The 27,352-nt window shown below is 43.6% G+C and overlaps 1 protein-coding gene across 4 annotated transcripts in view; it reads right to left on the bottom strand.

The window, feature by feature from the left end:
* ASXL3 (ASXL transcriptional regulator 3) overlaps positions 1-26,756 on the bottom strand; it is a 197,348-nt gene extending 170,592 nt beyond the window's left edge. Inside the window, exon 1 of one of the 4 annotated variants that reach the window (XM_061598056.1) lies at positions 26,320-26,756. In XM_061598056.1, the coding sequence (XP_061454040.1) occupies positions 26,320-26,373 (54 nt within the window). In that variant the 5' untranslated portion in view covers positions 26,374-26,756. Of the gene's footprint in view, positions 1-25,986; positions 26,261-26,319 lie in introns of those variants that run through there. The other 3 variants (XM_061598065.1, XM_061598085.1, XM_061598049.1) reach the window with 3 other exon arrangements.
* Between the last annotated feature and the right edge of the window lie 596 nt (positions 26,757-27,352).

The following is a 27,352-nucleotide window of genomic DNA, read 5'->3' as shown; positions in this document are numbered from 1 at the left end:
GCCCCCGCTAAGGTGTTCTTGATTCCTTCAGGTTGGCAGTTCTCCTGACAATACTGTGAGGTGAACCACACCACCGCCTCCTTCCAACTGATTTTGGGTTTGTGCTTTGCTAGCCAGGGCATTCCCAGAATCACCTCAAAGTTCGAGAGATCTGACACGTATAGCGAAATGAACTCTTCATGCCCGGGGATTTGGAGTTTCACTTCCTCCGTGGCTTGTGTCACCCCTCCTGACTTCAGGGGTCTCCCATCGATAGTCTCCACAGCTAGGGGAGCGTCCAGTTTCCACCGGGAAATCCCATGACGCTTGGCTAGCTTTGCATCAATAAAACTTGTGGAGGCTCCACTGTCAATTAAGGCAGTGGAATTAAACACCACTCCTCTGGAAGTTGTAATCCGAATAGGCAAGACCAACACCCCTTTTGAGGGAGGTTGGATCGTTGGGGGGCCTTTATACAACGCTGCCCCCAGTCCACCGGCCTGCACGTGGACTGGGTGTTCTAGTTTCCCGACGGCTCGGCTTTCCCCCCCTTCAGTCCACAGTCTCTGGCCACATGGCCCGGCTTTGAACAATAAAAGCATAAACGTTCCCGGCATCGTCTTTCCTTTTCTTTTTCCGACAGTCTTGGACTAGCCCCTCCCTGTCCCTCAGTTGCATTACCTGCCATCCCTGCAGTGGGAAGGGTCTTGCTGCGGGATGCCGAGGCTGAGTATCTCGGGACCTCCTGCTTCCTTTCCAGGCGCCTTCCTTCCATCCGGTGATCTATCTGTAGGCATAGCCGGATGAGCCCTGGTAGGTCAGCAGGGGGGGAGGTCCTGGCCAACTCATCCAGGATTTCAGCATTTAATCCACTCCGGTACATAAACATCAGGGCGGCGTCATTATAACCCGTTTCCTGGGACAGAATTTTAAAAGCATTAGTGTACTCGGAAACAGTCCCTTTAGCTTGCTTCAGAGCACCTAGCTGTCACGCTACTGTTTCAGCTCTTTGCGGGTCTTGGAACATCTCGGTCATCTCCTGTATAAATCCTCTGTACCTTCTTAAGACAGTATCCTTTCTCACAAGATACGGAGTCACCCATTTTGCAGCTTCTCCCTCCAGGAGGCTAATCACGAAGGCTACTTTAGCCCCATCGTCTGGAAATTCTGTGTGCCTGACATCCAGATATAACTCACACTGAGCCACGAAAGTTGCCAACTGATCACTTTGTCCCGCGTATTTTGGGGGCAGTCCAATGGGAACCTTTACTGCGGCAGCTGGAGGGGCTGTTCGCATCTGGTCTATCGTGGCCTTCAAGGTTTGATTATCCGTCTTCAGCACCTTGACTGCTGCTAGCAGGCCTTGAACATCCGTCTGCAAATCAGCTACCTTAGTCCTCAAGAGTTTCACTTCTTCCGTCTCAGAAGTGGGGTTCGTCCCCCCCGCTGCTCCCTTTGACATCTTGTCCCAGTCAAGTGAAGAGAGCGTTGAGGGTGATTGAGGTGGCTCTGTCAAGCTGTCAGGCCCAGGATGAGACTCAGGAACCAGACCAGAGGTTGTAAGTAATTCGTGTTTTATTAGGGTAATGTCCAAACAAAGACTGCGTCTTCTCATGAAGCAATACAGTGATACAGGTCCTGCGGCATTGGGAGAAAGTTGACAGAGCAAGGAACTGCTTCCCGCCTGTTCTTTAAGAAGGGGCCAAACGGGCGCGCAACCTTTCGCTCCTCCTTAACTGCCCCTCAGGTACTGCCCGCCTGCCCCCCCTTCTCTCCTGTCTTTTCAGCTGTCTACGCGTACGCGGTGAGGGGGGAAGCATCGCCCCCTCCTCTTCTGAAGTTTCCGATTCCAGTATGGGGGATAGGGGAGGGGCTGATGGTAAACTGCCTTGCCGCTTTTCTGCTGTGGGCAGCCCTCCCTCTTCTCCTTCTTGCTCGGAGCTTCGAAGAGGGGGAGGTGTGAGAATGTCCAGGGAGGATTCTGAAACTCCAAAGCTCTCAGGCTCCCCGTTGCTAGGCGACCCTATCACTGGCATTTCCTCTGTTTCGTCTTCACTCCAAAGGGGGGAAGTTACTCCCCCTCCCCTATGCCATCCATCTGAATCCTCTTCTCCCAACTCCCCGGGACCCCAGCTCTGCCTCCCGACAACAGCCATCCAAGGAGCTCGAGCCAGAGGTGGTGGTTGGAGTGCTTCCTCAAGAGGAAGCATCCTTGCCTGCTAACTATGAGGAGTTTCGGGATGTGCTTGATAAGAAAGAGGCAGATCAACTCCCCCCCACTGGCTATACGACTGTGCTATAAACTTGATGCCAGGGGCGCGTATTCCCGCAGGACAGATCTACTCCTTGTTGGAACCAGAGTTGGCAGCACTGAGGGAATTTTTGGACACCAACCTGAAGAGAGGCTTTATCCACCCCTCCCAGTCCCTGGCTGGGGCACCTCTGCTGTTTGTCAAGAAGAAAGGTGGAGAATTACGCCCATGTAATGACTACAGAGCATTAAATCAGATCACCATCCCCAACAGCTACCCCTTGCCTCTCATCAAGGAGATGGTGGAGAGGTTGCGATACGCCAAGATATACACCAAGCTGGACCTGAGGGGGGCTTACAACTTGGTGCGGGTGAAGGAGGAGGATGAGTGGAAAATTGCATTTAAGACACACTATGGACAGTATGAGTACCTAGTAATGCCATTCTGATTGTCCGGTGCACCCGGAGTCTTCAAAAATTTCATGAATGATATCTTCAGAGACTATGTGGATCGCTTTATGATTGTGTATTTAGATGATATTCTGGTTTACGCCGACTCCCTCGAGGAGCATGAAACACATGTGTGAGCTGTATTGCAGAGGCTGCGAGAGCACCGCCTCTACACCAAGCTGGAAAAGTGTGGTTTTGATTTTAACACATTGGACTTTTTGGGGCACCGCATTTCCCTAGCAGGGGTGGAGATGGACCCTGGAAAGGTTCACTGCGTCCTCACGTGGCAGCCCCCAAAACCAAGAAGGATCTACAACATTTCCTGGGATTTGCCATTGCTTCATAGCTAATTACTCTGACCAGACAGCCCCTCTCACGGATTGCCTGAAGGGCTCAGGTCCTTTCTGCTGGACAGAAGCTGCACAACAAGCCTTTGAAGTGCTGAAACTACAGTTTGCTTCGGAGCCCATCTTGCAACATGCCGACCCCATGCGTCCTTTCGTGGAAGAGACAGATTTGTCAGATGTAGCCATCGGTGGAGTTCTTTTGCAACCAGCGCAGAGAGGGGGAGGTCTGAGACCCTGAGCTTACTTCTCACAAAAATTGATTCGGAGAAAATTACACAGTGTGGGAAAAGGAATTGCTGGCCATCCGAGATGCCTTTGAAACTTGGCAACATCATTTGGAGGGGGCGCAGCACGAGATTCAGGTGCGCATGGACCATCGGAATTTGGACAGCCTCCACACCACCCGCAAGCTCAACCAGAGACAGGTGTGCTGAACACAGATTTTCGCACGCTTCCATTTCAAAATCCATAAGTTGCAGGACTGGAGAGTGGGACCTTCTGAGGTGGAAATGCAAATCAATCCGGTGGCCTTCCGGCTGAAGCTACCCCCCACTTTCAAAATACACCCCGTGTTTCATCGCTCTCTACTGACGTTGGAACATCCTCCCAACCCACATCAGGCTCAAGTAGAGCCATCTCCTCCTCTATCAGAGAATGGGCAGGAGGAGTACAAAGTGGAGCAGGTCCTAGATTCAAGGAAGAGCTGGGGGAGCCTCTAGTATCTAATACACTGGAAGGGGTATGATCCGTCCGAACGTTCTTGGGAAACAGCGGAGGGCGTTCACGCCCCGGACTTGGTGAGACACTTCCATTAAGCTTATCCGAATAAGCCCAGACCTCGGGGGTGGGGGGAAATGGTGCATGGAGGGGGGATGATGTCAAGCCCCATCTCTCTCAGGAGGATCAAGGAGGGGGACTGGATGAGCGTCAGTGCTGGCTGCTAGAGCAAGGGGAAGGATCAGAGGGTGTTGAGACTTTCGAGGACGAGGTGGGAGGGGGTGTGTTTGACACTGTGCCAGTTCCCATGGACAGTTCTCCCACCGAAGAAGACCGCGCTCAGCTTCCAGACGCCCCCATAGAGCTGTTGGGGGATGTCTTGGCATGCACCCCAAATCCACCCCCCCGAGCTCCCCCCTTGGCACGTCAAGCCCTTCCCTACCTCCTGAAGCTGAGGCGGCACCTATCAAGGCTGTATTCCCAGATGAGCCAGGGAGGCACGCCCCCTTTCGCCCCACGCCAGATGCCAGGAGAAGCGCTTTGGTCAGAGGGAGGTTCTTCAAAGGAGTCAGAGATTATGGGCGAAGACTTTTCCTATTTAAGCCTGCTCCCCCCTGACCGGGGTGCTGACTCAACTTCCTTCACATGCTGCAGAGTTTACTTAGGTAGCCTAGTTAGGGATTGCAGTGAGCTAGCATAGTGTGCTTATGAAACGTATTACCTTCGATGTTACTTTAATAAAACAGGAATTGATTCCATCCTCGTCTCCATCTTGTGAGTCTCGCTCTGGGCAGGACAGAACTCTAATGAGTCAATCAGACAGGACTTACTGTTGCAGGAACCTTATTCTTCTATGTGCTGGGTTATTTTATCTTTAACAATACTTTCTACCAGTTTTCCTGGAACAGACGTTAAGCTAACAGTCCTGTAATTTCTGGGATCCCCTCTGGATAACTTTTTAAAGATTGGTATTTTTAAAAATAGACTGGATATAGAATCATAGAATAGTAGAGTTGGAAGGGACCTATAAGGCCATCAAGTCCAACTCCCTGCGCAATGCAGGAATCCAAATCAAAGCATTCCCGACAGATGGCTGTCCAGCTTCCTCTTGAATGCCTCCAGTGTCGGAGAGCCCACTACCTCTCTAGGTAATTGATTCCATTGTCATATGGCTCTAACAGTTAGGATGTTTCTCCTGATGTCCAGTCGAAATCTGGCTTCCTGCAACTTGAGCCCATTATTCCATGTCCTGCACTCTGGGACGACCGAGAAGAGATCCCGGCCCTCCTCTATGTAACAACATTTCATGTACTTGAAGAGTGCTATCATATCTCCCCTCAATCTTCTCTTCTCCAGGCTAAACATGCCCAGTTCTTTCAGTCTCTCCTCATAGGGCTTGGTTTCCAGTCCCCTGATCATCTTTGTTGCCCTCCTCTGAACCTGTTCCAGTTTGTCTGCATCCTTCTTGAAGTGCGGAGACCAGAACTGGATGCAGTATTCAAGATGAGGCCTAACCAGTACTGAATAGAGAGAAACTAGTACTTCACACGATTTGGAAACTATACTTCTGTTAATGCAGCCTAATATAGCATTTGCCTTTTTTGCAGCCACATCACACTGTTGGCTCATATTCAGCTTGTGATCAATGACAATTCCAAGATCCTTCTCACATGTCGTATTGCTGAGCCAAGTATCCCCCATCTTATAACTATGGATTTGGTTTCTTTTTCCTAAGTGTAGATCTTTGCATTTATCCCTGTTGAATTTCATTCTGTTGTTTTCAGCTCAATGCTCCAGCCTATCAAGATCCCTTTGAATTTTGTTTCTGTCTTCCACGGTATTAGTTATGCCCCCCAATTTTGTATCATCTGCAAATCTGATAAGCATGATCTGTACCTCCTCATCCAAGTCGTTCATAAAAATGTGGAAGAGCACTGGGCCCAGGACCAAGCCCTGTGGTACCCCACTCGTTACTTCTGCCCAGTTTGAGAAGGAACCATTGATAAGCACTCTTTAAGTACGATTCTGGAGCCAACCATGGATCCACCTGATAGTTGTTCCATCCAGCCCACATTTAGCTAATTTGCTAATCAGAATATCATGGGGCACTTTGTCAAAAGCTTTGCTGAAGTCGAGATATATTATGCCCACAGCATTCCCACAGTCTACAAGGGAGGTTACCCGATCAAAAAATGAGATAAGATTAGCTTGGCAGGATTTGTTCTATATAAATCCATGTTGGCTCCTAGTAATCCTAGTAATATAATCTAACCACCACATAAACTTTATACAAGCGAATGAGAGTTAATATTCAGCATTCACGTGAGAGCTGGAGGAGCCCTAGGTTCTGTCTCTGGCCAGCCTCTCCAACCCATCACTATTACATTTCCACATGAATCCGTCCTTCTCAGTCTAGATCTGCAGATGTAATGGAATGACGAAGAATTGTGAGGCAGTACAATGGAATGTACCACTTCAGACTATTTGTTAGGTAACACTTTTTTGAATGCTCCTCTACATAGATAAATACCTCATAGTCGAAAACTAGAACTACAAAGAGAAAGCTTTGTTTCTGAGGTGGAAATTTTCATCTGTTTTATGTTGTTTTATGTAGTGAACATTCAGAATTTTTGTCCCTCTCCTACAATCAAAAGCATTACAGTCCATTCTATCACCTCAGAATTCTGCCATCTCATTTCACTGTATGTGTAGACCAGGCCCAAGGGCTGCACGGGCCTTATAAAAGACAGCTATATAAATTGTGCCTGGTTTAGGTGGCTGCACTCCTGCTTGTCTCATCTCATGAGAAAAACTTCTGAGTTTCATCTCCAGCCAGGTGTGTTGAGCTAAGGCTGTGCCATGATTTTGCTCACTATGGAAGCCTCAGCATCTGATGTCTCGACAGCAGAGATCCACTGTTCCCTCCACTCCACAGTGTCCTATCAGCAGTTCTCACTAATTCCTCTGCCCCCAAGCTACAATAGCATTGAACTATTGGTCATTAAGTGATAGAATTGTAACACTGTATCACCAGGAAATTATTTTTGTTTGCTGACTCAGTCCAAATCTATTAAAGTGCTCCAGAAACCAAATATGACAAGTCAGGGTCCTGAGCTAAAGGCATGAGCGGCAAGAATGCTCCGCACATACACAGATGCTCTTGCTAGCTAGCTGTCAGTGGTATTTTTGCTGCGTTTGTTAAATATATAATGGATAGTGTCACAACAAAGATCAGCCATCACGTTATGACATTTATCTTCATAAATGAGGAGAGGAAGGGCATCTGCAAGTTATTCTACCGCTTGCTGTGAAACGATTAATGTCATATGAGATAAATCAGTATCTCCAGTACATGAAATGAGAGGCAGCATCCAAAAGCATGGCCAGACCCTACAAGTAGCTGTGTGTTGCAACCAATGCATTATCCACAAATATACAGCTGTCAACTAGTCATACAAGTTCTCAAGCAGGAATAAAAGTACTGTCTTACTTTTTTTAAAGTCGATGCATACTGGCTTTAGTATGATTGTGCAGTACAGCTCCTTATCCATTTGTATTTCTTACAACCTTTTAAACTATGTTTTATTATAGAAATGAAGGCCATCAAGATGTTTCATCCTAAATATCCTGCAAAGGGAAACATGGCCACTCTTGATGTAGAATGGCATGGCACATAAAACATGGGCGAGGGCTGCATATTTTGGTAAGAGACCCACTTGTAGCCAGATCCTAAGACCTGCTGTGGATAAACACAAAAACTAAGTAGCAGAGAACATTATGCAATGCAGCCACACAACAAGCATTTTTCTAGGGTTTGAAGCAAATACGTCATGCCAAGTGTACCTTTAAAAAGCCAAAATATAAAATGTAAAAACACACACACGCAAAAACCCTCACAGTTTAACTTGTGTGTAAATGTATGATTCCATTTTCATTTTTTAAAAAATGTAGATAGGATGGGAGATCCAGGTTAAGATAATGGCAATTGGTGTGTGTCACTTTTTCCATTCATGTGATTTTTGTACACATTACTTTCTCAGTGAATCCCACTGTACTATTTGCCCAAAATCGAAACTGCTATGGGCACAAATATTGAATTTCCTTCTGGATCAAATAGCAGTATGAATTATTATTATTATTATTATTATTGAATTTATTAGTCGCCCATCTGGCTGGTTCACCAGCCACTCTGGGCGACGTACAGAATAAACAATACATTAAACAGTAAAATTTAAAAACAACAGTAAAAGCCTAGGCCATCCCAAAAGCCTTCCTGAAGAGCCATGTCTTCAGGGTCTGGCGGAAGCTCATCAAAGAAGGGGCATGACGGAGATCATTTGGGAGAGAATTCCAAAGGGTGGGGGTCACTATTGAAAAAGCCCTCTCTCTGGTCCTCACCAGCCTGGCTATTTTAACCGGTGGGATCGAGAGAAGGTCTTCTGAGGCTGATCTTGTTGAGTGGCATCCCTGATGATGTTGGAGGCGCTCCTTCAGATAGATTGGTCCAAAACCGTATAGGGTTTTAAAGGTCAAAGCCAACACCTTGAATTGGGTTCGGTAAGCAACCGGTAGCCAGTGCAACTCCTTCAATACAGGAGTGATGTGATCTTGTCAGCGGCTACCTTTAATCAGACGAGCTGCCGCATTCTGTACCAGCTGCAACTTCCGGACCGTTTTCAAGGGTAACCCCACATAGAGCGCATTACAGTAGTCTAGGCGAGAGGTGACCAGGGCATGCACTACTGGTGGGAGCAAATGATTGGGGAGGTAGGGGCACAGCCGCCGTATCAGATGGAGTTGATACAGCGCCGTCCGGCTTACAGCCGAGATTTGAGGCTCCATGGACAGCTGGGAGTCAAGAATGACCCCCAGGCTGCGGACCTGTTCTTTCAGGGGCAATCGTACCCCATTAAGCACAAGGTCCACATCCCCCAACCTTCCCTTGTCACCCACAAACAGTACCTCGGTCTTGTCCAGGTTCAGCTTCAGCCTATTCCTTCCCATCCAGTCACTCACCGCCTCCAGACATTTGGACATGGTTTCAACAGCCAACCTTGGTGAAGATATGAATGAGAGATAGAGCTGCGTGTCATCCGCATATTGATGACACTGCAGCCCAAATCTCCTGATGATTGCCCCCAGCGGCTTTATGTAGATGTTAAACAGCATGGGGGAGAGGATGGAACCCTGTGGCACCCCACAAGTGAGACGCCAGGGATCCGAAACCTCCTCCTCCAATGCTATTCTTTGGTACCTACCGGAGAGGAAGGAACGGAACCACTGCCAAACAGTGCCCCCCATACCCAACCTCCTCAGGCGGTCCAAGAGGATAGCGTGGTCAACGGTATCAAAAGCCGCTGAGAGGTCGAGGAGGACAAGGAAGGTGCATTCGCCCCTATCCCATGCCCTCCTCATATCATCTACCAAGGCGACCAAGGCTGTTTCAGTCCCATGTCCAGGCCTGAAACCCGATTGAAATGGATCCAGATAAGAAGGAATGGCATAGGGGGACGTAACTCCCTCTTCCCTGTTCCACAGTCCTGATCATAGCCCTTGAAACTATTTTTTTTTAAACTAAAGGTATGCATATTTGATCACACATTGAACAAACCCTGAAACTATTTTTTTAATTAAAGATATGGACACTTGATCACACATTGAACAAACCCAAGGCCAGGGACACAAGGAAGCAGAAATTGTCTGTTATAAAGTGTAACGGTGACATCAGTCTGTACCCAATATCCCCATCCCATTTTCTTTGACTTCAACATTTCAGGAGGTTCAGTCTCTCTCATCTATTGTCACTGGGGGGGGGGGTTTAAACAAAATATTTGTATTATGCATTGTTTGGTTATGTTTACAGATCTTAGGGTGTAATCTACTTTGACACTTCTGCTTGGATGGAAAATTTGACTATAAATCATGCACAATTAGAAGACAGTAATAATTTAAAAGGTTACTGGGGCTGATGTGTTTGGTAGAGGTAACATTTGGCAAAGGGCTGTAGCTCAGTGGTACATAGAGCACACATATATGCAAAAGGCAGGTTCCATCTCCAGGAAGGGCTGGGGAAGATTCCTGTCTGAACTGGGGCATAAAGCATGGCAGATTCCAATCCCTTCTCACTCTTTCCAATCAGAGGTCCATGGGGGCTGACCCCCCTTTTTTGCAGACTATTATCTATGATCCCTCATTTATGTCCTTTTAATCATATGGAATGTCCACAGGATCATACTCATTATCTTTGCTTTCAAGTTGCCAGCTTCCAGCTTTGGGCAAATGTAAAATTAATGAGACATTATTTTGCTCTAGTTATCCCCCTTACCAGGGTGTCCCACCACCACCACCACCTTAAAACAGTTGACTAGAAAAAATGTTTTAGAATTCCTGTTCCAAAAAAGAATAGCATCTCATAAATTCATTAAGAAGAAAGGAAAAGAACTGCTCGTTTTCTGGAATCTGTATGATTTTTGACCCAGATAGGATTTGGAGTGCACATACAGATGACAAAATTCAATGTACATGCTACTTACATGTCACATTTAAGATTAAATATCTAGAAAGGCATCACAAAAAACTCTCAATAATGATAAAATAGGAATTGCTGTCTCCCTTTAGCCTCACATTGTAAAGAAACAACACACACACTACCATGCCAGACAAGTACAAAGATAGTCTTATAAAACAAATCTGAGGAAACCCCCAGGAAAAAATAAAATAAGAAAATACAGAGCTTCAAAGCTTCCTTGATTATTATGGATCAAAGAGAAAAGCCATCAAAACCTCCTTAAAGCAACAGTGTTTCTACATGTCTAAAAGAGAATTAACGTGGAACAAATATGGAAATAATAGGAAGTCTGTGTTAAGCCAGCAACAAAGCACGCCTTAGTGTAGTTAAACAAAGTCAAATCAAATCCCTATTTTATAACAGCATGAAGCTCTTTTCACAATAGTTTAAATTCTATTTATAGTAGCAGGAGTCAACACTTGAGATAAAAGTCAAAGGGATTAAAGTCAAAGCTCTAGCTCTACATAAGTTATGATACTGATTTTTGGTGTCGTATTTGGCCTTCCAATACAAAGACTGTGTGAAATATTCTCTTACTACTATATAATTTAGTTCAGCTATACTATCTCTGCAAAACAGAGAAGAGAGGAAATTGCATTTGGGTTTGAACAGCCAGATATATTAACTGGTAAATTTGCAGGTCACTCACACATGCACACACACATACTTTGCAATTAACAATTTTTTACTGCTTATCAGCCATGATGGGTGTCATTAAATTATAGGTTATTTTAATTATGAAGGAGAACCACATGCTCTCTGCCAAGCTGTAGGGAATGCTGCTAACGGTCTACTGACGGAGATACTGTTGTTAGTGTGCACATCAAGATTTGCCTATCATGAACAACTACTACACAGTTCAACATAAAATATGACAATGTAATTCAAGGTGCAGCTCCCTGTAACTCTACAAAACTATTTGCTTCTGTTTCAATATTGATGCAGTTTTAAGAGGCAAATAATTTCACTGAGTTCTATCTGAAGGGATAGTCCTGTAATGTCCAATGAGTTTGAGAACAGCTTCTCTGTCTATACATTGTGGGTAACATTCAGGAAATTACCAGACTATAGCTCTGTACACCTTAAATTACATTGTCATATTTTACGCTGAACTGTGTAGTAGTTGTTCATACATTTGTTGACCACTGAAGGAGACCATGTTGAAATGCGTTTGGTCACATGTTTAGGTATTTCTGTCTATAAGTTGTTTTTGTATTGGTTATCTATTTGTGATATTTTACCTTAACAGTTGTTGTTGTATATTTTGATTACATCTACTTTTGATTAATCAGCTGTGATAGTGGTACATATTCCTCTTTAAAATAATTTTATACAAAGTATCCACACCTTCATTATTGGCAGTCTTTAGTGTTTTTCTGGTTCCCAATTCTTTTTCCTTTTTGCTTTTCAGTTTGTTGGGACACACCTCTTGGTTTGTTTTGGTTTAGTGAACTGAGCACTCTGCAGGGGCAGATCTCAAAGTGTATAAATAAAATGTGCTGGACAGAGGTGGAGACACATATACATATATGAAGACATTCGGCATCTACCCTGGGCTCCTTCTGGAAGGAGGAACGGGATATAAATATAATAAATAAATAAATAAAATATTTCTGGTGCTAAAGGAGCACTGACTATTATGCTTTAGAGTCCATTGCTCTGTCTTGTAAAGATAGATCGGCTTCCCTTGAATGTCCTCCAATCCTTTTCCTTCTCTTCCTAATCTCTATCAGAATCATAGACATGGATGTGGAATTTCCCGTAACTGATATTTATTTGATGGATACACTTTACATGATCATTGTCATTAACATTATGACATCCTCAGGGTTTCTCCTTCCTATGACATTGTATTCTGCTGTTTTTATTACTGGGTTGTTTTTACCTATTTTGATTAATCATTTTTTAAAAGTGTAATCCTGAACACCCAGGAAACACCTGTACGGAAAAGGAAGAACAAAAATTTGTAAAAACAAGTAAAAATAAAGATGCTGAAACAACTACTTGGGCAGATAAGACAAAAAAAAACTATGATGATCAATAATTCCAGATGTACATGCCTTGACAGTAGTTGCTGCTGTCACCATGTACTCAGTAACCAACATTTGTTGTTGTTATGTGCCTTCAAGTGGTCTACGACTTATGGTGTCCCTATGAATCAGTGACCTCCAAGAGCATCTGTTATGAGCCACCCTGTTCAGATCTTGTAAGTTCAGGTCTGTGGCCAGTGGCATCACTAGGGTTGGTGTCACCCAGTGCGGTAACTCATGGTGTCACCCCCATAGACCTCCTCCTGTACCAGACCATACAGAATCCTTAGTAATGTTTTTTGTACTAATGTTACTCGTAAATCGTAATTCCCGTATATCACTGAATGTAATGGCAATAGTAGTGACATAAACAACTAGCAAAATTAAAATTACACCTTTAAATTACGATATCATACGCACAGCCTAAATGTATTTACATTTACATAGTTTCATGTGGTTAAAATGAAAATTTGGTAAGAAAACAATAGAATTCGAAGTAAAAACGTTTAAGAACTACATCAAAATTGATAATATCGCAAAATTGGAAAGCCTTGACTGTCCCATGGTAGATCGCAAATAGTTCTTTATAAGTTCTTTATAGGTTTCAGCTTTGAAAAGCTCCTCTCACATGAAGTTGGAAAGACTCACAGGGTTGTTGGAAAGACTCCACACACACACACACACACTTGTAAAAATACACCCCACATAATAGTTTATTGTCGAACCAGTTGGTCATTGCAGAACTGCCTAATTGTTTTAAAAATAGAATTGGAGAAGGGAAAGATTTACAACACAAACACAATTCTTTGTTATGTTTACTCAGAAGTCCCATTAATTTACAACACAATCCTAACCATGTCTGCTCAAAAGTAAGTCCTAATGAATTCAATGGGATTTATGCCAGGTACATGGGTTCAGCGTTCCTTTACTCCCAGAAAAGCAAGTATTGGATTAAAGCTTTCATACTGGAAAGGTTTTCAAAGCACTGCCCTCTCCAACAGCCCAGGGTCTGACTGCTACACACAAGAAAAAAAAAACTTTAACCCATATTCTTACTTACTCAAACTGAAGACCTCAAAACCACCATTTTGACATTGTAATGAAGCCTAAGGACTGCCTGGGTCAACAGATCACAAGTCTGGCTCCCCTTATTGGCTACAATCCTGAAAGAGTGGGATTAGAGGCCAGAGCTTGGAAAAGTTATTTTTTGGAACTATAACTCCCATCAGCCCAATCCAGTGGCCATGCTGGCTGGGGCTGATGGGAGCTGTAGTTCAAAAAAGTAACTTTTCCAAGCTCTGGCTAAAAGCTGCTATGGGATCGGTTAAAAAACAGATTAAACAGTCGCGGGGGGCTGACGTTTTTTGGGAACCAGATGACCTAGAAACTTAGTTATTTTTTTAAATTGAAGCTGAGAATCTGCAGATTAAAGTAAGTTAGCTGGGGACCCAGAGGGGACCCCCCAAAACCGGAAACTCCAGCCAAAAATTGGACACCTGGTAACCCTACTCCCGGGAAGCCACTCAGGCACGCAGCCCAAGAGCAGGCAGGAGATTCAAACCTTCTGTCTAAAATTCACAGCTGATGAGTGGGCAGGCCAGGCAGGGTGGGGGGAGAAAACGCTCTGCAGCCGAAGAGCAGAAGATTCCCCAAGAGGGAAGTGGCTGGCGAGATGGCCACTGCAGGGCTTCCCGATGCCTAGGGGCGGCTCTGGGTGTCACCCCCTCTGATGGTGTCACCCAGTGCGACCCGCACTTGCCGCACCCCCCTAGTGACACTGCTGACTGTGGCTTCCTTTAAGGAATCAATCCATCTCGTTTGGCCTTCCTCTTTTTCTAATCCCTTCTGTTTTTCCCAGCATGATTGTCTTTTATAGTGAATCATGTCTTCTCATGATGTGTCCAAAGTAGGATAATCTCAGTTTCATCATTTTAGCTTCTAGTGATAGTTCTGGTTTAATTTGTTCTAACACCCAATTGTTTGTATTTTTCGCATGGTATGCGCAAAGCTCTCCTCCAGCACCACATTTCAAATGAGTTGATTTTTCTCTTATCCGCCTTTTTCACTGTCCAACTTTCACATCCATACATAGAGATCGGAATACCATGGTCTGAATGATCCTGACCTTTGTGTTCAGTGATACATCTTTGCATTTGAGGTACTTCACTAGTTCTCTCATAGCTGCCCTCCCCAGTCCTAGCCTTCTTCTGATTTCTTCACTATTGTCTCCACTTTCGTTAATGACTGTGCCACGGTATTGATAATCCTTGACAAGTTCAATGTCCTCATTGTCAACTTTAAAGTTACATAAATTTTCTGTTGTCATTACTTTAGTCTTCTTGACGTTCAGCTGTAAGTCCTGCTTTTGTGCTTTCCTCTTTAACTTTAATCAGCATTCGTTTTAGATCATTACTGGTTTCTGCTAGTAGAATGGTACTGTTTGCATATCTTAAAATATAGATCTTTTCCCCTCCAATTTTCACACCTCCTTCATCTTGATCCACCCCCACTTTCCGTATGATATGTTCTGTGTATAGATTAAACAAACAGAGTGACAAAATACACCCGTCTCACACACTTTCTGATTGGGAACCAATCAGTTTCTCCATGTTCTACCCTTACAGTAGGCTCTTGTCCAGAGTATAGGTTGTGCATCAGGATAATCAGATGCTGTGGCATCCCCATTTCTTTTAAAGCATTCCATAGTTTTTCATGATCTACACAGTCAAAGGCTTTGCTGTAATCTATAAACCACAAGGTGATTTTCTTCTGAAATTCCTTGCTCCATTCCATTATCCAACGCATGTTTACAACATGATCTCTGGTGCCTCTTCCCTTTCTAAATCCAGCTTGGACGTCTGGCATTTCTCGCTCCATATATGGTAAGAGCCTTTGTTGTAGAATCTTGAGCATTACTTTACTTGCATGGGATATTAAGGCAATAGTTTGATAATTATTGCATTCCCTGGGATCCCCTTTCTTTGGAAGTGGGATATATATTGAACGCTTCCAGACTGTGGCCATTGTTTAGTTTTCCATATTTCTTGACAAAGTTTGGTCAAAATGTGGACAGATTCAGTCTCAGTAGCTTGTAGCAACTCCACTGGTATGCCATCTGTTTCTGGTGATTTGTTTCTTCCAAGTGTTTTAAGAGCAGCTTTTACCTCACATTCTAAAATTTCTGGCTCTTCATCATACGGTTCCTCCGTGCATGAATCTGTCATCCTGGCATCTCTTTGATAGAGTTCTTCAGTGTATTGCTTCCATCTTCCTTTTATTTCATCTCGGTCAGTCAGTGTGTTCCCCTGTTGATTATTCAACATCCCTACACGTGGTTTAAATTTCCCTTTCATTTCTCTAATCTTTTGGAATAGGGCTCTTCTTCTACCCTTTTTGTTGTCCTCTTCTATTTCTATGCAGTAACTATTGTAATAGTTCTCTTTGTCCCTATGTACTAGTCGCTGTATGGTTGCATTTAGGGTTCTGACCGTGTTTCTATCTCCTTTTGCTTTTGCTTTCCTTCTCTCTTTAATCATTTGAAGAGTTTCTTCAGTCATCCATTGAGGTCTTTCTCTCTTTTTAACTAGACGTATTGTCTTTTTGCATTCTCCCCTGATAATGTCTCTGACTTCACTCCATAGTTCTTCTGGCTCTCTGTCAACTAAGTTTAAAGTCTCAAACCTGTTCCTTATTTGATCTTTATATTCTTCTGGGATGTTTTTTAAATTGCATTTTGGCATTAGGATTGCTTTGTTGTTGTTCTTTAGCTTTACTCTGACTTTCGATACGACCAGTTCATGATCTGTACCGCAATCTGCTCCTGGTCTTGTTTTTGCATAAAGTATGGAACTTCTCCATCTTCTGTTGCCAATTATATAATCAATTTGATTCCTATATTAACCATCTGGTGATGTCCATGTGTACAGTCGTCTTTTCGGTTGCTCAAAAAATATTTTTGCAAGAAACAAATTATTGGCTTCACAGAATTCAATGTCTTTCTCCTGCTTCATTTCTGTCTCCTAAGCCCCATTTCCCCACATTGCCTAGTTCTTCTCTGTTCCCTTCTTTTGCATTCCAGTCCCCCATGATTCATATCTTGTTTTGGTGTGTGATCAATTTCCTCCTGTACTTCTGCGTAAAATCTCTCCAATTCTTCTTCTTCTGTGTTTGCCGTTGGAGCGTAGACTTGGATGATGGTTATGTTAATAGATTTCCCGTTTAATCTCATTGATATCACTCGCTCAGACCATACGTTGTAGCTCCTAATTGCTTTTGCTACATCACTTCTCACTATTAAAGCAACCCCATTTCTTCTTGATTTCTCATTTCCTGCATAAAATATTTTGTAGTTGTCTGATTGAAAATGTCCCATTCCAGTCCATTTTAATTCACTCACGACAAGTATTGCAATGCTGATGTGTTCCATTTCTTGCATGACAATTTCTAACTTTCCCTGGTTCAATGCTTCTCACATTCCATGTTCCTATTGTGTGCATCGTACAACTCCGGACTCTCCTTTCGCATCTGTGCGCATCAGCCTCTGGGCTTCCTTTCGGCTTTGACCAAGATGCTTCATTAGTCACACACTACTCGTACTTCTCCTTTGTTCTTCCCCAGTAGCTTGGTGAGTGCCTTCTGACCTGGAGGGTCTCATCTTCCAGCACTATCTCGTGTTGCATTTTGGATACTCTGTTCATAGGGTTTTTGTGGTAAGAGGTATTCAGAGGTGGTTTACCATTGCCTTCCTCAGAGTTTGGATGCATCTTAGTCTGGTGTCTCAGCTTTGACCATTTCGCTGTAGGTGCCCCTGCTAGGAGTCTAGCCTCTTGGTCTAAACTCCTGACGGCATTGCTTTCAGCTTCTTCAATACTCTCAAACCCCCTCACCACGTTAAGGTGTGCATCCTAAAGGGAGGTAACCAACATAAGCAACTTCAAACGTACTAGGTTGATCCTAAGCTGAGATGCTCAAATATATAATAATAGTATGGTGTTTACATGAAAGTACTGTTTCCTTTTTCTTTTCTGGAGAATATTAGTTATATAACTTTTGATCGTATAGCTTTTGGCCTCTAAAGCTCTTAACAGACTATGCCCTGAATGTCTGAAGAACTGTCGTCTCCTATATAAACCTGCCCTTCCACTACCATTGGAAATCCTCCTATAGATGCCCCTGGCCCCCACTTTGAAAGGGAGCAGCGGCTAAACACAGGACCTTTTCTGTAGTGGTGTGGGACCTCGCAACACCCTCCTCAGTGATTATTTACTAGGCACCTACATTGTTATCATTTAAGTGCAACATAAGAAACATTTCTGTTGTATGGGACCTTTGCTAAATTCTTCATATTGCTGCTTTGCTCCTGCTGATGCTTTTAGTGTAATTTTTCTTTATTGTTCAGTGTTTGGTTATATTATGACTTATTTCACAATTGTAAGCTACACTGAGAATTGAGGGTCATAAATCATTTAAATAAATAATTAAATTTTATCACCCTAGGGAGAACAAACCAATTAGGATGTGACCACACAGTAGATTTACCCAGACAATCCCAGTCTTGTGCAATAGCAAAAAGTTGGAAGAGCAGAAAGTCTATGAGAAAAGAAATTACGTTGTGTGCAATTGCTACTTCCTTCAAACAGGCTATTTTGTCAGTGCACAATCCACAATTTTCTGAATCACTCAATCAATATAGATTATGCATGAGAGCCATGTGGCTTATAGTCTCAGTGCACCAATATGCCCTCTATAAAGAATATCAAAACCTCCCTATGCAAACACAGCCAGCTTAAGGCATTTATGCTTTTATATTTTTAAAAGTTATTAAATGCAAACAGTTCAGTGGATTGCACATAGTCAAGTTTTAGCTATATATTCAAACTGATGGCTTGAGGCAGCATTTTGATGCGTATTACAGTTTAACCTTTTAAAATACTATAGATTGCCCTGATCATCTGATACAGAATGGAAAACAGACATAATGTCTATTATAACGTGCTCAGCAGCTTTATATAAGGCTGATTATCTTAACATCAACACCATCCCAGTCAGTATACCTAGCCTACATATGAGCTATTAACTGAACAGATTCCCCTCTTTAAAAAAACCTACAGTTTCCCTTGCTTTTACTCACTCGCCACCCTACCTGCCACCCTACCTGGCACTCGTGTTCATTGCCTAGTCAAACAAATTTTGCAATTCAGCAGAAACAGCACCAGCATGCATCAGTAGGCACCAGCATGCCCAATGGAGTGCATAGCATAGTCCAGCGGTTTCTCTGCCTGTTTACTAATTCAGCAGTCTCTGCCAATTGAATAGCCTGTGGTATGTTGGAAGAAGTAAGCAGGCAAGATAATCAGCCAGCAACTATCAAGTATCAATACTGCCAGGGAACAAGATCAGGAAGATGGGAACAGATGCAGGCCTTGGGGGGATGGACGAGGGCAGCTGACACCCCATCCCCATTTACCATCTGAAGTAACTGCCTTACTCTTAATCCCAACCAAACTAACAACCTTCCATTCCCTCAAAGAAATTGCACTTCAAGCTATTTAGTACTTTTTGCAACTGAACATTCTCAGTCACGCACACTAGTTTGCCAGTGTCAGATGCTTCATAAGCCTCATAAAGATAGGAAAGCCAAGGGACATGGAACCCAGAAGCAAGGAAGTGAAGAAAGAGTGCAGAGTAGGCAATGAATTGAGAAGGAAGAACTGAAAACTACAGAGATACAACAGATCCAAAGTCTACTTTCTTTTATACATTTTGGGGGGAGGGTCTGTGGGAATTTTTGGTACTGCACTGCTTGTTAGTATTTAAATGGTAGAAGGTGTACAAGCAAATGGACATTGTGATCCTAAATATCTGCCCCATTATAACGACATACAAGCCCACAATGTTAGGGCAACAGCATGTTTTTGAAGTTTAGTTGGAAATACACCCTATCAAAAGCACTTGGCAGGATCGGGCCATAAACCCCTTTGATACGCGCATTCTATGATGTTACCAAAGGGTCCAAGAATACAAATTCAAGGTTGTCTACCTCAAAAGAATAAAGTGGGGTAGACTACTAATTAATGAATTAACATTGAAGGAAAGGAAAATAGAGTCTCACAATGACAAAAATGAAAACATGCAGAATAGTGCAAACTAATGTTTATGAGAGGATCCTGAGGCTTCAAGCCTCAGCTCTTCCACAAGGGAACAACTTAAAAAACGTATCTGCATGTTCCAAATATGCAAATATGCACTCCTCTGTGGTTCTCCTTTGAGTACATCCAGAGACCAAATCCGACTTTGTACAAAAAGTAAGCAGTGCTGCATTTGGTGGACATGTACATATTTACAGATCATCTTAAAAAGATTTTTCCCCAGGAAAGAATTGAGGCTTGAAACACATTTGGATCTTTTCATAAACATTAGTTTGCATAAACCTTTTGGATTTTTTCCCCTTTTCATCATCATGCTGAGCTCTGATTCTAACATGATATGAAAGCACACCTTTGGAGTTAAGGGTGACACAAGTATAAGCATTAGGGGTATTTGTTATGATTCTAGCCTGCAAACAAACATCTCCATTAAATAAGTAGCAAGAACATGAGAGCCTGCCTTATACCATGTTAGATCATTGACTAATCTAGGAGCAGAGAAACACTTGTTGTTGTGCAGGTTCCAGTGAATCTCTACCTTTCTTTTCTCAAAACAGGGGCACATGACATTAGTCAGACTCCACCCTTTTTTACTCTTAAAACCTCGTCGGATCAGCACAAGTGTTTTGTTTTTAATTCAGCTTCAGGGAGGTTTCACAACTGATTGGTAGATTGACCACTTTGTCTTCCAGGTGTAGCCAAAGGACATTTTGCTGCAGGCTCAGGCAGAAACAGTGATTGGCACAACACTTAGCTGTGGGTGGTCCTGAAAGGACTGAAGGCAGCAGTGGGGAAGGGAGATGTGGCCAGCAGAGGGCAGTGTCACTTCAAAATGCAGCCAGAAAAACCATTCTGCTCACTTTTGAAGCAACTAGTGTGCCCACAGCCTAAGTCAGTATTATCTACAGGGCCAGTTCTAAAGGGCGGCCAGGTGGGGCACCGGTCCGACAGCCCCTGGAGGTACAGGGGGGCCCTCAGCCACCCCTCCGCTCCCCTTCTGTTATCTGCAGCCCCCCCCACGCCCCCCACCTACCTCTCTGCTGTCTTTTACCATTGCCCTTAATGAAGATGGGGGCCGCAGTTTCCCTAAGGTACTGAAGCCCCTGCCGCCATCTTAGCTAATAGCAGAGATGCGCGTGCATAGCACGCACGCGTGCCATCAACAAAGATGGTGGCAGAGGCGTCATCCCCTTAGGGAAACCGTGGCCGCCATCTTCATTAAGGGCAATGGTAAAAGACAGCAGGCAGGTAGGTGGGGGTGTGGGGGGCCGCGTGCATGCGTGTGCACATGCACACACTCACCGGGTGCCAGGGCAAGCTGATGCCCAAGGGCCCCGTCATTCCTGGAGCCAGCCCTGATTATCTACATTGACTGGCAGTGGCTCTCCAGGGTTTCAGACAGAAATCTTTCCTAAACTTACCTAGAGTTGCCAAGGATTGAATCAGGGACCTTCTGCATGCAACACATGTGCTCTACCCACTGAGAAACAGCCCCACCCTCAGTAAATTGAGCTAGCGCCTCCAAAAAGATACAATGATTTTGTAGAAACTGGCTTGTATTCTTGTACAAGGGCTGTAATTTTTGCCTCAGTTCTGGTACGCATGAAATCTGGCTAATACTAAATTCAAAGAAAGCTGCAAAGCTAACCCTTTTTTATCTGCAATGCACTAAGATACTATATCAAAGAGCACTATGGGAAAGAGAATAACAGGGAAATATCTATTAGTCAATGGGAGATGTGGTGAGGCTACACACAGAATTAATGTCCAATTTGTGCCAGAGATCCAGCAGAAAAATACTGCAAATTAAAATATGTATTAAATTATAGGTGCATATACACACTTCAAAAGGCAGAATTTTACCTGCACTGACAACCTTATTATTATTATTTACTAGTTGCTTGTTACCCAAAGGTTTCCAAGCGAATTACAACATTGTTAAAAACCAAAATAAATATATCACACCATAAAACAAAAATAAAACAACCACCTCCACATAGCTACAGACAGCTTTGGCAGCACACTAATATAAGTAGCAGCATCTCAGCCTATCAAATGCCTTGGAAAAAAGATAAAGTCTACTTGGTCCCGAAAACATGTCAAGAAAAACACTAGGCGGACCTCACTAGGAAGCATATTCCACAGATGGGGAGTCACAACTAAAAAACCTTAACTACTATTTCTGAGTATTTTACATCCTTTTATACTCTGGTAGTGTAGGAAGGCTTGGGGGAGGAATGGCACTGAGACAATGAAAGTTTTACATCTCTGTTAATCGGCCCTATCTGTGGTAGATTAAGCATGTGGTAATTCAGTACTCATAATTGTGTAGGGTGAACATCGATCAAGCTATCACAGGAATCATTGCTTCAGAGCATATTCATCTCAGCTGTTCACTTGTCACTGAAATTGATCCAGTAAGGCCTCAAATAAAATACAGATGAACCCCAAGAGAGCAGAATAACAAACTGGTAAAATGCTTACAGTGGACACATTATGGTGTGACCATGTCTTAATTAATCAGTCCCAGATTAAACTCTAATATACAGGGTTGATTTGATTTAAATCCAATTGGATTTAAATCACTTCTCTACAGGATTCAATTTTAATGATTTAAAGTGAGGAAGATTCTATTTAAACATTCTTTAGAAGAAGTACATTATTGTTTAATATAACCTTAATACATATGTAGGTTTCATTAGAAGGTGGGTACACACTAATTGTTTTTAGAAAATTTTGAAATCTGATTTAAATTTTAAAAATCCAATTTTTAAAATTTTTGTTTTCAATCACTGGTTTTTATCAGCCCTGCTAATACAATTACCAACCCTGCTTTTCTATCACATGGCTACAATATTGTGTATAAAGACTCTTGCCTTTGAGTTGGGTGGAAAAACAGACTAAATTCACGTGCTACATTGATGTTTAGATGTCCACATCACATTATTTCTTGTTTTATAGATTAAAACTAATCTGTGATAGAAGATTGCTAGATGTTTTGTTGCAGTACTTATAAGTATGCAGACAAACAAACAATTCATTTAGGCCAGAATTTAAAACCTGACTGACAACAGTAGACATCCTTCTGTTGTCTACTTGTGATCCCTTAACTGGAGGTTGCTGGAATTAAAAGTGAGCTGCGTACATGCCAAGCACAAGCTCTACCACTAAGTTATAGCACCATCTCAAGCCTTACAATGCAACTCAGCAATACAAATCCCTAATAAACCCAGTAATATTCAGACTTCCACGGAATTCATCAATTGGATGTGATCACATTAAACAATATTTATAAAATTGGGAAACAAGCCCTCTGGAGAACATGAAGCAGCAGCAGCAGGAGGGGATGTGAACACACAAACAATGTTGCATATATTTTGCAAGCAAAGGTCAGGAAGTTTCTCAAAGTATTGGCAGTGATTCTCCTGAGTTTCTAAGTGTTATAGGACAGAGATGGGGAACCTGTGCTCCCTCCCCGAGGTTGCTGGACTACAATTCCCATCAGCCCCAGCCACCATGGTCAGTGGTTAAAGATAATGGGAGTTGTAGTCCAGCAACCTAAGGAGGCTACAGGTTCCCCATCCTTATTACAGAGTTCCAAAAGTCCCTGACTGCTTGGGTGTCACTTATCACAGTCTGGAAATGACATTCCATAGGAAAGGGAAACAGGAAGACAAGTGCAAAGAGCCATGCAGGAGAGCACAGAGTATACTGTATAAGGGTCAAGCGGATAGATCCAATGGGGTTTGTAGATCTGGACATAAGTACTTCTGGGGTTAGAATGGGGAACAGTTCCACAAAGTTTCAAAAACACTACCATATAGTGGTTACAATGTACCCACACCACTCTGCTTCATATAAAGCATCACTGCTCTCATCCAGAGTGAGGATGAGACTAATACTGAAGGACGCTACATGAAGCATTAAAAAAAGCTTAATTTCCACTTCTTAACATCAAGTCTGACTTAAAACATTTCCTCATTTACATGAACAACCACCACTGCTCTTCTTGATCATTTAACTTCTCACTGTCAACCAAAGTTGCTGTGGGCACATGAAACAGCATGAAAGGTAACAAAAAGCAACTTTTTAATGCGAAAAAGTCATGTTAAACTAGTATGCTAAAGACACTTCAGATTCTAAGTAGCTCAATAGCTTCAGAGTCCTAAATACAACAAATGCCTATTCAACTATATGCAACTTTCTTTTGGTAGACACTCTGCATATTCACTCATTGGGAAAAGGATCCTCAGGAACATAGTGGGAAAACACATGGTGCAATCCATCCTTGGTGCAATCAAATGTTACTGAGTTCAGTAGGGCTTATTTCCAAGCAGGTGCGAGTTTGATTGCACTGTAAGTGTTCTGAGTTGAACATATTGCTTCGTGTTTTCCTCTGTTGTATGGCATCTAATATAAATAATCGTATTTCTCTGTTACAACTATGGTGTGTTACAGTTATTCTACGCTCCTATGGCTGATACAAAAGTTCAGGTTGATACAATGATATATATGCTGCATTAGCATCAACGGTTAAAGTATAATATTTACATATTCTACACAAAAGAATAAGTGGGCACACATCTGGCATCAGAAATAGCAATATTTAAAAAATGATTGAAGAACATTTCATCCTCCAAGGACACTCTGCTACTGATCTCAAAGCAGCTATTCCCAAACAAAGGAACTTCAAAGTGGAATCTGGAGTGTGAAGCCACTGACTTATAATTTATCAAAAGGTTCAATTGTATCACTTGCGGCTTGAATCAAGATAATGGATTTCTATCTCACTACATGTGTTAATTAGTTTACCAATGCTAGGATGTTTATGTTATCACTAACCCTGCTTTGTGAATGGTAATACTAGTAATTGTCACTGTTGTACTTCCTAAATTGAATTTCCCTCTGATCTCACTGTATAATATTTGACACACAGACACCACAGACACCAGCAATTCAGGATAACAATTCATGCATTTAATGAAGCAGACTCTAGTCCATGAAATCTTAGAATAAATTCGTTTGCTTTTAAGGTATCATAAGACAATTATTTTTATATAAATCATATGCAGAAGACCAAATTACAAAGGACCAGTGCCTTATAATCCCACAGAACACAGTAAAAAACCATCATTTCAAAAAGAATGTCCTTTATAAGAAACATGACAATAGCAACAAGAAATGAATGTTATTATAGATAGATTTACCACTAAGTATCAAGAAATAGGAAAGCAAACAGTTTTTAAAGTCAAGCTATATAGCCAGCAGCCAGTGTTTCAAGTAGTCACATAAACACACACCCTACACTGCTGCACTGAACAGAGAGTGAAACTTCACAAAATACACACACAGTACTCTACAGCAACACACATTTTGCTGCATGCAGCAATGTTGCAGGGCCACTTTACAATGCAATCCTATACATGTCGGCTCAGAAATAAGTTCCATGGAGTCCAATGAGACTTACTTCCACGTAAGTGCAGAAAGAATTGCAGTCCTAATTTGCAGTAAGACACACGTGATTCCAAGCTAAAACAATATTTTTGTAAATGTGCACTAAAACAGTACAACAAACATAGAAACAGGTGAGAAAGAAAATAAAGATTTATTTTGCTGATGAATATTGGTGTCCTTAGAAACACAACAGGCTTTCGAGGAATAGGACAACTGGGTATTTTCTGAGAAGGATGGATGAGAAACCTTAGATAAGCTCTACAGTGTGCAAGAAGATCCCTCACATTTAACACAAACATGGCAAAATGTGGCTACAATGGTGGGAAATTTAATTTCACTAATACAGAAAGATTAGGAGGGGAGAGAGGGAGATTCTTGGGCATTTTGGCCACCGACATGCCATATGGCAAAGTGCATACAGGGTCCCCAATACTCTTCTCACTTTCACATAAATATACATAAAGAAATTTCTCTAGCAAATTCACAATAGGAAAACAAGGAGTAAATACTGCTTGTTATACACACACATACTACGGTAGTGAATTCTGACCATCACACAGCCAAACACTACTCTGTTACACACGTGTCACACAAAGGGAGGTGCCCATGAAAATATGTTTTTGTTTGCACATATATTAAATGAGCACTAATACAACTTGCACATTGCACCCCATAATGAGGATTGAAGCGGGGTACCTATTCTCTAGGTTGTCATCTACACATACACACACACACACACAAATCCCAACAATAATGAATGAAAACACTATGGAGGAGTTATAATGGGGTGGGGTACACTGGCCCTCACTATAGTCACTGCCCAGGTGAGGAAGAAATCCTCCCCCTTCATCAGCCTTCCAGATCATTGTGGGATTACACCAACAATCAGGAGTGCTTATGGCTTGACCAAGTTGGGCGGGGGGGGGGAAGCTCAGCACCTCTATTCGGAGACTAGGATCCCAATACTGCGAGTGTTTTAACTCCCCCGGCCCTTCACTGCACGGCCTTTTTATACCAGAGGGTCTTTCCTGGTGGACTAACTCACTATGGGACGTGGCACGCAGACAGTCCACGAACAAAGTAGTTCCCAGAGAATACCCGATGCAAAGACTTCTGCACGGAACATTGTTCCACGAGAACGCAGCCTCCGCTGCCCGTCTCGTCCCGCACATCCAACATTCCCGTGAGGCGCGAGAGACGCTGACTCTGGCCTGCCCCACGCGCAGCACTGCACGGTCACTCCAGCATCCCCTGCCGACTGCAACAATGCAAAGGGCTCTGATCGGGAGTGGGCTGCGCCAGGCGCCTTCCCGACTCACCCCAGGAACAGCAGCCGTGCGGGCCGGCCCCGCATGCACAAAGCTCCGGTCGCACCTACCAGGCGGGCAGCCTCGGCCCAGGTGCGGTCCTTCTTCTTCCTCTTGTCTTTCATGTTTGCATCTCATTGAGATGGTTCTAGGGGGGGCGGGGGCGGGATGGAACGTGCAGGGACGGGGCGGGGGGAGGGAGGGGGAGCCCGAGGGTCCCGCACAGACAATGATACGGTGACGTGGACTTCTAGAACCCCTGAGGGAGGGGCGGGGGGACGGACAGGAGGTGGAGGGCTGGGCCGGCTCGGGCTCGCGCTCCCGCAGCGGCGGCGACGGCGACACAGCTGACAGCTTGAGGGATGCTCCGCTACGCAAGTCACAACAATGCACTATGACGTCACACAAGGGAATGGCGACTGCACAAAACATCCCAGCCAAGGCAGTCGTGCTCGCGAGCAAACCGCACGAGACACCCAGAGAAAAGAAAGAACTCCCAAAAATCTCGCGAGAGCTTTTGGAGACCCTCTCTTTAACCCACTCCCAATCCCTTCCGTCCTTTCCCTTCCAACCCCCTCCCTTTTTCATTTTACATGTACGTGGAGACTACATGTCCCAATGTGCAACTCGCCTGTGCTTGGTCCTTGTTTTTTAAGACACCAACTTGCATCTCGGGATTTGTAGTCGGCGGCAGCAACCAGAAAGTAACGACCCCTCCTTAACTCCCGGGATCGGTTACACAACAAGAAGCTGGTGTCCCTCTATCCTTGCCACTCCCCAGTACATCGGGCCTTGTCCCAGCTGTCGTGGCGCCCAGAAAGTGAGCGCAGGCGGGAAGGCAGAGGTGGCATGGCTGTTCTTTGTATCATAGCCGCGGCAGCTACCTCTACCAGCTCATCTGTGCTCACTCGCTCTCTTAGAAGCGCGGTGGCTGAGACAGCTCTCTCTGGGTGTATTCTTCCCCTGTGCCACTCAGAAGAGCTTATCCTTGCAACTGCAACTGCTCTGCTGTGTCAAAGAACTCAGTCCATGCCTCCCATAACCGCCCAGAGGGAGGGGGGACAGGTGAGAGGGGCGGGGATGGAGCAAGCAACAGGTTCCAGC

Source organism: Rhineura floridana, chromosome 1 (genome assembly GCF_030035675.1).
Source record: "Rhineura floridana isolate rRhiFlo1 chromosome 1, rRhiFlo1.hap2, whole genome shotgun sequence".
Taxonomy (NCBI): domain Eukaryota; kingdom Metazoa; phylum Chordata; class Lepidosauria; order Squamata; family Rhineuridae; genus Rhineura; species Rhineura floridana.
Note: the sequence above shows the minus strand (reverse complement) of the source record. Positions and strands in the feature narration are given on the sequence as shown.